The sequence below is a fragment of the Notothenia rossii genome (genome assembly GCF_949606895.1).
Source record: "Notothenia rossii genome assembly, chromosome: 5".
Lineage (NCBI taxonomy): Eukaryota > Metazoa > Chordata > Actinopteri > Perciformes > Nototheniidae > Notothenia > Notothenia rossii.
Window position 1 is genome coordinate 73,272,743 of NC_136903.1, and position 12,367 is coordinate 73,285,109.

The window sequence follows — 12,367 nt, forward strand, 5'->3', positions numbered from 1 at the left end:
ATTAGTTTTGGTAAAGTGAGTTAGAGCGAGTACTTACAAAAGACGAGGCACCTGGATGAGCCAGCGCACATTATCAGAGTAAACTCGATGTTTGAGGGCCCACTGAGCCAGCTTGTCCCATTCGTCCCGGCAGCGCCCGTAGATGGACAGGCGGAGCTCAGAGTTCTGGTACTTACTCTCCTCCAAGTCGTACATCACCTCCTGGATAGAGATGTCAATAAAGAAGTGTGTTTGTACATTGATAAATGGTTTGGATGAAGTGAATATTATCAATAATATGACATTTTTCACACCTTGACTATGTGTGCAAAGTATTTTCCTTCGATGTGGTTGTCAGTCTTGATGAAGATCTCTCTGAGGATGGATTCTCCGATGGGGTTGTATTTGGCGTTGAACTTGTCAAACCGATGGAATGTGTTACGATCCTGATAAGTAAACACAACCAGTCAAACATCGTTTTTGTCTTTACCAACGCTCATGCACCAGGAATGAAGTTAAAATATGTGAGGAGGAAGATTCCATTTTAATCTACATTTCTAAAATAAAGTCAAAATGAACGGAACAAAACTGCTGGAAATTAGTCGTGAATTGTCTTAGATCTAAAGTTAGACTTGAAATGTTCCTTATTCCTGCCAATACAACTCTTCAATAGTTACGCAATATCTCTTTGTACACAACCTTTAGTTAGATACTCTTTATTGCTGCTCCCACTTCTCACCGCATGCATGTCGAGAGTGTCCACGCTCAGGTCGAAGGCCGTCAGGTTCATGCTCTCGAACACCTCCTTCAGGGTCTGACCACGGCCGCGGTCCACGTGAACGATCTCCTCGGGATATTTCTTCATGGCTCTCTTGATGAATCGCAGCAGGTGCTTCTGGTTCATGCAGGACGATGCATGTATGTGTGTGTCCACCTGCGGTTAGGACAGAGAGGAATAGGTGAGAGGCAGATATGACCTCGGATCACATTCCTTGGGCTTGTTCAAAGAGTCCAAATGTGTATTTTGTTAATGCTTTCAACCCACAAGGGTCAATTGATGTAATCAGAATAGTAGTGATGCATTTAATATGTCATTCGTTGGCTCTTGCCTTTCGTATGTTGTAGAAGTCTCTGTGGGGAACTTTCTTCTGAGCCGCCAGCTCCTTCATTTCATTCAGGAGGATGTGCATCTGGAATTTAGAGCTCAGGTACTGCAGACGGCGGTAACAGAAAGACTTCCTGTAGACACCAAACAGATGAAACTAATTTAAAATAAAAACTGAGCATTTAACCTAGGGATGTCAGCATCAGGAAAGAAAATAAAAATCAGCGAAATCTAAAAAGGGAGCTTTTTTTAATTAGGTTTTCTTTTTATTAGATTTATTTTGAATGTGTAAAACAATAATACAAACATTTAACATGAGAATTATTATACAATACAAAATGAATCAGTGTCAAATTGATATACAAAAATATGACTCTAAATTATGTATAAACAAATAATCTACTTAATTAGACATCTGAAAAGGGGTAGGAAGAAGTTTACACTTATTTAATCCCACCCCTTCTCCCAAAAACTAAATTATATATATATTTTTTTTTTCTTAAAGAAATACATTCGTTATTGAAAAACCAAAAACCAATACAAAGCTTTGCATTTACTAAAGTGCTAAATTGACTCATTGAGCTTTAGTACTGCATCTCAAAGCATTATATTCATTTCCCAAACACCTTCTTTTGAATTCACCCTCAGTGACACACACACATTACGTTGAGCTCACTGCCTTAAAGCTCTGAAGCTTCCTACCAATGTCCATATTAAATTAGCCTGTACACCGACATGCTGTTTAAACATATTCCCTACCCGACGACAACCTGATTTTGTCCAATGATCTGTGTATAATACTGGTATTGAAAAATACTCACACTGGCCCGTTGATGATGAGGGACATCATCACATTCATGTCTCCAATGTACTCAGTCAGGTCAGGATAGGTCAGGTCCAGTTCTGTGCTTCTGTTGAAGGAGAACAGGTCCAAGTAAAACACAAGACTCACTATATTTTCACTCATTGTCCTTCAGGTACAACACATACTTGTCCATGTTGGTTTTCTTGGTGTATACATGGACTACTCCACCCACCATCTTGCAACCATAGCCTGTGTCTGTCGGCAAATACTTGGGGTCTTTGTCATAGGGGTGATTCTTTGAGACCGGTGGGTGCACAGGGGCATCTGGAAAAAGAGAAATTGATATTAGTAATGTCTTCCAAGCTACAAATAAATATCGGATAATGATTAACAATGATGTGGAAACTGCTCAGACAAAACAAACACAGTGTGAGGCTCTTTAATCACATAGTGGTCCCTGGTGACCGCTGTGTTTACTTTTAATAATAAGATCTAGATTAGAATTTGGCAAGCTGAATAACAATACATTTAAATAAAAAGAGACAGCTGATGGTGTTTTCTCAATCACTTTTCGTCACTTGTTTTGCCCACAGGTTCAGGGTGTGGAGGAGGAGATTAGTTATGAAAGTTATTAACCTTCTTTCTGGCTTTTACTAGCTGACTCAATGTCAATGCACATTTATGTAGATTTATTTTAACGACTGTCAAACTTTTCAAGCTCTAACACAATTAAGACTGAAAGCGTCATCTTTATTTTAAATTTTTCTATTGTTATTGATAATCATTTTGGCCCAGATAATCGTGAAAATCAAATGTTATGACTACAATCATTCATAAAACCATCCAACAATCGGATACAACAATCATCTTTGTAGAATTCAACAAAACCTTTTGACTGAAGAATATTTTGCCTCAAACATGCAGCTCTGTCCTTTCTGAAATACACTTTCTAATTCCTGATCCCAACTGTGATAGAAGTTTTGATGTATGCATCAGTTACCGGCATCTACAGGAGTCTCTGCTATATCGTCGTAGTCGGCCAGATCCAGAGGCTTCATCCCCAGCTCCTGGAGGGAGTGAGCGGTGGTCTTACAAAAGTTCTGAATGGATCGCTTTATGTACTTCTCCCGGATAAACAGCGCCTTCACCACACACTTTGCAGCATCTACAAGGTCAACGAAGGGAACCTGGGAAGATATTGATACCCCGAAAATGAAAATGGGAACTTACTTTAATGGAGTTAAATTGATAATGAAAATTCAAACAAATCATATGAATAAAATGTCCCCACCCCGCACTTATCCTCTCCAGATATTGAAACTCGCTGGTACTCTCTTTCCAGTGGCAGCTCCCTCTTCTTAAAGCAATTATCAACATTGTCCAAACTCAGCTCCTGCAAGAACCTTAAGATACAGAGAGAAAAATGAGGTTTTTAAAAAGGGGAGAAAGGTCAAATAAGTGAAGACACAAAGGAGTAGCAGGGACATCTCATACATTATTCTGATATGAAGATGAATTGATCTACAAAATAGCAAAAACCTTAATAATTTGCCCAACGAGCTGCACGATGACCAGGACTGTAAGAATGTGTCAGGGTTTAGGACATTTAATTAATAAGAGAGTTAATAAGAAAGCAATATAACAATATAACATTTCTACATCTACCGAGTCACCAGCAGAGGGAAGATGTGGCCCATCTGAATACAGTATGCTGATGATATCTCAGGGGTTATTGATACATACTTAAATGAGACAGTCATGTATGCTTATGGTAATAATCAATTAAAAAGCCTCCACGTAAGAGGTTACCATGGACATTTCTAGGAAAGCAAGAACAAAAATTGGCCCCTCTTTAGACCTTGCATTCAAATGTGTTTAGTGTTATCTGCTTGTAATCGGATAGTGCTCCTCAAACACATGAAATGACATCCATATATAACACAAGTTGAAAACAATTGTTCCATTTTCAATCAACATACAACAACTGGCAGCATTGGGCTCTAACATGTGTCGAGACAGATAACTAACAGCCCAGACCATCTCTATGCAGCAACAAGGGAAAAGCCTGTTAGAGAAATACAAAATAATCCCAGTGTAGCTCGGTGCTGGGTCAGCCTGGGCGTTGAGGCAAAAAGTGCTCGTGCGACAGGAGACACATTACTATATGGTATTGTATATTGATACCAGTTAAAAATCTAACCAGGTTAAATCATATGTAGGTACAATCTGATACAAAACTGCTTTCAACGCCAAATGTGAATTGGGCCACAGAGAGTTACTGAAAGAAAATGAACCACCAACGAGAAAATCACTTCACAAAGCATGCATACTGAAGCGGTCTCACTCACTCTAGGTCTGCATCACTGTCGATTTTCATGAAGTCCTGTTTGGCGCGGAGCAAGATCTCGGGCTCGAGCCTTGGTTGATAAGCAGCGGCGCAGGACAGTGAGGGCAATGCAGAGAGGCAGTGAGAAGAATATATATGCACAAGCACACACACGCAAATGAGCATCCTCAAACACAGGTTTATATTTACATATGCACAAAAAGAATATTCTGCATTAAGTTTGAGGAGATTGGCACAATGAGAACACATCATCAGCTAGTAGTGGCACACCCTCAGTGATAAACAGGGGCTAACAGAGATGAGGTTCAGATAACAAAAAGCTCTGTGGTGCAGATACCATCAACCCCAAGAACAAAGACAGAACCCACCTCCTTCTAAAAGTGTGTGTAAGAGAAGATTAACAACAGGACAGCTACAATCTGCTAGCTAGCCAAGTTGCTGGTTGCAGAAGCTGATAAACCTGTGTGCATTACTGATTGTAAAAGGTGGGGGCAGGGAGATCTCTTCCTGAAATAGTGGTATGAATTCATTTAACTAGATGTGTTTGTGCGTCTGCATTTCCTCACTTGATGTCCTGGCTGATTTGCCTCTCCAGGCGGTGCCGTCGTTCTTCCAGCTGCTCGATGGGGCTGTCCTCCGGAAACTCATATGGAGCGCTCCGCATCTCGCTATCTGCCATGCTGCGTGTGAACAGCTCCTTGTGCAAACATAGGTTGTACAATGTTATATGGCGTCATAAATTAGAACAGGTCAATTTTCACGGAACTACAGACATATTATGGACTCTAGGGTTTACACAAAACCACCTGCCATTTTGCGTTTGTTTTTCTGAAACATTTCTCACTCAACAGGATTACAACTACTTGCCCATTTTTCATAGAAACGTGTAAAGGGAGAAAGAAAGAAGAACTCATAACATTATGGAGCAGATACAAAAAAATCCTCTTTTTATTTCCTTGCTGCATTCATGTGGTATCCAAATAACAGGTTCTGACTCGATCAATTTAAGAAAACGCTTCCTTAAAGTGGACCTATCATGCTATATTTGAAACATATGTTGTAGGGCCATACCTATATAAAACATGTCTGTTTGGTATTTTTTTTCAAAATACCAAACAGTTCACCCATTGTAGCCATGCCTCATACTGCTCAAACCCCTCTTTTGAAGCCCTGTTAGAGAAATGCGGATCTTTGGTCCTTAGCTTGAAAAAAAGAAAAGAAGAGGAGGCGGAGCTAATGCCTGATCAGAATTCTACCGGAGATAAAGTTAAATTAGGTTGTGATAAAACGCCATCCTGTTTAAACCACATCAATGATTATTTCTGAAATAGTATGGAGCTCAAATGCTTTTTCTCTTGCAGGTTTATCACAAGGTGAGTTCTTTTTTGATGTCCTGCTTTTTAAACATATGTGCTCTTCAGTACAGGTTAGCTCTGAGTGTTAGCAAGGCTTGCTAATGTAAACAAAGACGTCCAAAACACGTCAGGCATTGTTTCTGATAGCAACTTTCTGTGGGTCCGCTGCCGATTTGACGTCAGTTCGGATGGAATCTGTATCCGCTCGTTGTACACCCGTTTTAAAAAGATTTGGGTACGGAGGGAAAGAGAGAGGGTTTTATTTTCTGACGCTGCGTGAGTTCCTCGACGCACCGGGGACATATATGTATGTTTAAAAGACATCACAAAGTGCATTTTGCATTATAGGTCCCCTTTAAGTCGGAACAACTACTCAAAAGCAGCTTTAAACACGCTTAAAGGAGATTGACAGAGGAGGTGTGCAACTTCAGAAAGCCATTCTAGTTCCTATGTTTTTGTACACTTTAAGAAAATATTCTGGATTCCATCGGCAGGTGGTTAAATATACATTTTCAAATGAGTTAACTACTAACAACATGTTTCTAGCTAATTCAACATCCAAACATCAGCCAGTAACAGCTGATTCAAATATCTGAATGGCTGGAAATGAGCTGTATCTAAAAGATCTCGTGTGATCTGGTTGGCTTTGAATTCTTACCTCGGCAATCTCTTTGTACTTTTCCTCCATGGATGTTCGCAGGTCGATTGGGTAGTGTGTGAGAGAAGTGGATCTCTGGGGCTTCAGGGGCTTCACTCCAGATGCACCGCTCAGGTCTATGGGCAGAGACAGAGGAACGGTTTGTGATAGTTACACATCTCATGTTAAAATCTTATTTTTTTAATCTCCGGAGCCCAGTTTACACAAAGATGATGACTTTGAGTTCTGCAGGGATGAGGGATTTTTGTAAGAAGTCAGAAGAATCAGAAACAGGTCGATTACCAGGTTAGGTTAACTCATACGAGGAATGTTACTTGGTGTTGTGGTACATACATAAAAATAAAACAAAAGTTAAAAACACAGATAGAAAACTATAACAACATTGAATAGCAGTCCCTATAAGAGCATCCTCTTGGTTCCCTAAACCACAGCTAATGTGATTTTTCCATTTCATCTTGGAATATTGCACATATCAGCTCGACACTTACACATTTTGGTTTACAGATTTTTATCGTTTTCATCTACGCGCATGAAAAGGTTACATTTTCAGTAGGTTCCCTTTAGCCAGAGGTAATGACATTATTTTTCTGCAACTCGAGCCACGCAATGCAGAATCTATATTGATCCTCATGTTGCTTAGGAAATATCTTATTTAACAATGTTGTCTCTTTTGTTGGTTCCAGTAAGCTTTGTCTGTTGGAGAAAGAATGTATCCGTATTCTTTTTCAACAGACTGTGAAACAAACGTTTGTAGAGGGATTGGCATCAATGGCAGATTGTGTTGTACACTTTGAGTATTTTGAGAATGTAAAGTACCCTATAAAGAAGTTATGTGTATGTTGTAGCGCTGACAGGAAAGGATTAACAATCCACAGAACTTCTCCACACACCAACATACATACAAGTGGGCTTTTCAAGTCTCAAAGGAGTCACAGTGTACAGCCAACTGCATACAGCATCATGTGCCATTGATGCCAATCTCTCTACAAACTAACAATTGTTCATCATTTCACAGTCTGTTGAAAACAGAGACACAAATATTGTTTGTAAAAACAGACAAAGCGAACTACTACAATCGCAGACAATCACACTGATGTCACTCTCACACACAAATAAAGAAAGGCAATCAATGTTTTTTCAAGATTGAGCAATTTTTGTCTAAATAAAGTCCTTTGTTTCCTTCATACAGCAACATGAACACATAAGCCCATTTTTTTTGTGTCAACACTGAAGACATCACACAAAAAGACACTAGTGGCAAACATTCAGTCAGAAAATAAACAAATGCAAATAGCTCATAACTATGATTACCTCTGGAGAACTGTATGTCCAACAACAGAAGCCGGCTTAAGGAAAGACAGCTGTACCAATAGATACTGTGTCACTTAATCACACATGGGCATACACACAGTAAATAATTACCCCAACCAGCAAGTACACACACACACACACACACACACACACACACACACACACACACACACACACACACACACACACACACACACACACACACACACACACACACACACACACACACACACACACACACACACACACACACACACACACACACACACACACACACACAAACACACACAAGATTAAATAAAAGACAACAGTGTTTTCTACACAAAATAGCTTTGTCTGGAGACTGAGGGATACAGAAGAACATAATATGCACTGATCGTGTACTTTCTTAAGAATTTCACATTTAAAGGGTTCCAAAGTTATGCGCCCACACTGTAATTCACTACCTCGTAATAAGTCTATGGCTTTGGGAGTGGTGTGTTCACTCTCTTCTATAATTGGTTCTGTGTCTGGCCTGTGACAATTAGTCTCCGCCATCTGCTGTCTACCTACAAGGCTGTGGAGGATGGACAGAGGGACGCTCCACAGTATACTAATATGAGCATAAAACATTTCACTCAACTTTTAAAGGATGTGAGGTACAGCTTTCCAACGATCTGTGACAATCAAATGACCAAGGACTTGTGTGATCAACAAATACTGTTAAAGACATTCATCATAATAGCTCAACCAATCAGGGTGTTTAATTATTTGTTTTCCTCCTCAGCCATTGTGGCAGGTCACTGGGCATTTCTACAAGTCACACAGTTTTTATTGCCTGCTTTTTCTCAAATATATGTAGGACTTTAGAAATCGCTAAGAACTGTAAACACGCCAGTGCAAGTAGGCGTATGGACTTTGCCATGTAATCCTCATTAATGATTTGCTTTCAAACAGATTATTTCTAAACATAAGTAACACCTATATGCCATGGTGGCAGGTGACGAGACACTTTGACATGCCACAGTCAACATTGACCTGTATTTGGCAAATAGATGATCATATTATTACCTGCAACTAATATCAACCGGACCGATTCACCATATTATATAAAGAGTGCAAGATATTCAAATGTTTCAATAAACCAACAGGTGACTCCAATCAGGCCTATAAACACACAAATAAACACAGTCACCCCCAGTAAAGTATCCATGTAATCCCCCCGGCCTGTCCACAACAGATGACTCATCCCCATCTCGATTTATCTCTGTGACATCATGGTAGTATAGGGCTAGGGTCCAAGGATAGAGCATGGTGTATTCTGTACAGAGAATCGTGATTGTGTAATTTGGTACTAAATAAACGGCATCTAACTGATAGTAAGTAGCAGAAACCTTGTGCGCACACACACACACACACACACACACACACACACACACACACACACACACACACACACACACACACACACACACACACACACACACACACACACACACACACACACACACACACACACACACACACACACACACACAAGTAAACATAACAAACTGTGTGAAACTGAGTAGTACTGTAAAAACAGATGAAAGCAGAAGAACGACAACTTTGAGAGTTATTCTGAGAGTTTTGGCTCGTATTCTGGTCTACACTGTGATGCCTAATTTGACATCCAAAACCAACCAAAAAAACAAGAGACCACAGTCAAAACAACAACCGAGGCACAAGCAAGTTTATGATGAGCAAGTTAAAGAAAAAGGCTTGTATGCTGCATTCAGTTAATGGTAAATCTCAAAAGTCCAAAGAGTGAAAGGCAGGTCAAGGAAAAGCGTACTATTATTTCCTCATAACAGTTTTTCCTGACATGGTAAATAAAAATGAATATCTTAGATGTCTGGGCCATGATCTAGTCCAACAATCAGAAAAAGTCTAAGACTGTGGGCTTGTCCTCGAGACAAATGTAATCTTTGCGACTCACTTGTTGTTGTATTTCTGTGAAGCCTCAAAATAAGCCATTATGTTTTAGTTTGCAGTTAGGAGAAAAGCAAATGTTCTGCTATACCTAATACCTGGTTATTGATATTGCAACAATATTGTAAGGTTGACCATTGGTGTTTTCACAATATACTGCCTGACTCATTGAGAGTTTTGAGAAATAATTATCAGTAATGTAGTTATAATGACTATTTAGGTAAAGGCAAATGATAGATCAGATACAACAGTGTGGTAAGTTCATTTATTTCAATCTATTGTAATGCAGCAAAACCTAGTATGATATACAAAATGTAAGACAATATATAGCATTCTATAGCAATATTGATATCATTTCAATACACATTGTCTAGCTATTTTAACAGTGTGGATTGAAAATGCCTCAAATGTAATTTTGAACCAATGCTAGCAAAGAATCTCGGTTTATAGCTTAACTTCAAACACACCATTGACTGTGAGTGTGTCTTATCTTTTGTAGAGTGAAATTCCTCAACCTTTTTTTTCATGTTGCTATAGTGAGTTAATTACTTCGACAAGTGAGTAATAGTTACACATCCCTGGGACCTGAGTCTGCACACCGCCCACTATTCACTTTTTTTGCACCCCTAACAGTGACAGTGATCTAGAATCTGTGGAGCTGCTCTATACAGATCAATACACTCCTTCCAGCTCGTATCAGCTCCCTGTTCCTCAGGCTGGAAGAAGCAGCAACGTACCAGAGAAGTCAAACAACACATTGTACAGTCGTGCCCTCAAGATAGTCCAAGACCAGATCCACCTACATCATTTTAACTTTAACCTTTTGTCCTATTTATGCGTATTTTGAAAATAAAAGGACTTTGTATGAAACACACTTCTAGTCACACAAGCATTCACACTGTATGAAAACGTCCTATCATAATAAACATTCATCTGCCAGTTTATTTCTACAATAATTCTACTTGTCTGAATGGATGTAATATATGTTAGTGAATGCTGACCACATTTCCAACTGCGTCACATTGGGCTGGAAACAGACCTTGTTGTTAAACAGCTATTCTCAGTGCAATGTCTAAGAGGTAGTGTTTCACCACAATAAATCCACCCAAGGTTTCTGGCACTTGGGTGAAAACATCTGGCCTTGCACGGCCTCTTCTGAACGGATTTAAACTTGTTATGCACACTGAACGTCAGAGATGGGAAAAGTACGCATATCCTTTTCTCAAGTAGAAGTACAGATACTCGTGTTTAAAAATACTCTGGTAAAAGTAGAAGTACTGACTAAACTGTCTACTCAAGTAAAATTAAAGAAGTATGGGCTTCGAAATGTACTTAAGTAAAAAGTACCCATAACTACCATCTGTTTTAAAGAGTAACTGACCTCCCTTTATATTAATAGAACAATAATTTCATTGTTAGCTAATGAATGTTTCCATGCTGAACAACGGCAGAATGACAAAGTTCTCATTGTTCCTTCTTCTTTGGAGAAGATCAGGAAATGATGGATGCACAGATTGTGTTAAAATCAATAGGCACGCAATGACTCTAAATAATAATGATCAGGCCACCAAACACACATTCAAACTAAAGTAACAAACCGGTTTTGAAAATGTAAGAAGTAGAAAGTACAGGTAGTTAAAAATGTAAGAAGTAAAAGTAAAAAGTAATCAGAAAAATAAGTAGTGGAGTAAAGTACTGATACCAGAAAAATGTAATTAAGTACAATAACAAAGTATTTGTACTCAATTACTTCCCACCTCTGCTGAACGTGTTGTGGTACTCCTATCTCCATTCTTTGCCACACCATGACACTAGAGCCAATTACTGTATATGATGTTGACATTTGAACCAGTTAATTTCCAAAATTAATATCAGAAAATAAACTTTTATTTTAAATGTGTATTTAACAAGTTTCGGTTCGTTATAGATAAGATAAATGATGGATCTCGTTTTACTCCGATAACAACCTTTGATCTTTGTTGGATTCATGCCCCAGTGACAAGGAATCCACTCTCTTAAGAAAAGCTCATTTCATTTTGCATTAAATGTTTAGCAGGTTGCATCGTTTCTGTAATTGAAGCAAACTTGTTTGAATGTCTGTTAGTAAAACACTCCTGAATAACTACTGTTGTGGCTCCAATGTTTACAAGATACTTCACTTTATTCCCTGAGAGGAAGAGTGATGACAAACACTTTACAGGTTCCCTAGCAACCACAGATGAGAATAAACCCCTACAACCTCAACAAACATTGCTGATGAAATGTGCCAAAGTACTGCTTGCAAATTAACTCAGTGTATGACTAAATGAAGATCTGCTGGAGATGCAAAATGACATTCAAACGCATGCAGAAAAACGAAGATAATTCTCAGTACTGTGGTATGAACATCTTCCTTTGCTGCTTCTATGCAACACAAAAAGCCTTTAATAGGAAAGGGATAAGTAATGTTAACACATACACCAACACGTCCACGTCCAACTGAAAAGGAATGTCCTGTTCAGGTGCACATGACGTCCCTGCTTTAATTATCTGTCAATCACCACACCTGCCTGAGAGGTACAGCATTGATGCAGTTCTGAATAAGACATGTATTTATTTCCAGATTTAATAGCTCCTTATCAGCATCTAAAACTCTTCACTGCCTCTCTGATCTACTGCACACTCTCCCACAGCATGTGTCATACACAGTACATGTTTGTTTTCAGGCACTGGCCCACTCCAAGGATCTCAGTGATCATTAATCCACGGGCCAAAATTACCGCATCATAGATGACTGTAGCAAACGGCAGCAGATGTCCCAAATGTTCATTCACTGCAACATCCAGACTCTGCAGTAAACTAAAGGCACACATCAAGC

At 39.2% G+C, this 12,367-nt stretch overlaps 1 protein-coding gene across 12 annotated transcripts in view; it reads right to left on the minus strand.

The window, feature by feature from the left end:
- Window positions 1–12,367, minus strand: part of ampd2a (adenosine monophosphate deaminase 2a) — a gene marked incomplete at its 5' end in the record, with an annotated part of 31,833 nt that overhangs the window by 6,815 nt on the left and 12,651 nt on the right. For 10 of the 12 annotated variants that reach the window (XM_079685678.1, XM_079685677.1, XM_079685680.1 and 7 more), the window contains 11 exons: window positions 38–201; window positions 294–425; window positions 719–913; window positions 1,089–1,218; window positions 1,906–1,995; window positions 2,075–2,213; window positions 2,890–3,076; window positions 3,181–3,292; window positions 4,238–4,306; window positions 4,803–4,933; window positions 6,250–6,365. In XM_079685678.1, the coding sequence (XP_079541804.1) occupies window positions 38–201; window positions 294–425; window positions 719–913; window positions 1,089–1,218; window positions 1,906–1,995; window positions 2,075–2,213; window positions 2,890–3,076; window positions 3,181–3,292; window positions 4,238–4,306; window positions 4,803–4,933; window positions 6,250–6,365 (1,465 nt within the window). The remainder of the gene's footprint in view (window positions 1–37; window positions 202–293; window positions 426–718; window positions 914–1,088; window positions 1,219–1,905; window positions 1,996–2,074; window positions 2,214–2,889; window positions 3,077–3,180; window positions 3,293–4,237; window positions 4,307–4,802; window positions 4,934–6,249; window positions 6,366–12,367) is intronic. The other 2 variants (XM_079685673.1, XM_079685675.1) reach the window with 1 other exon arrangement.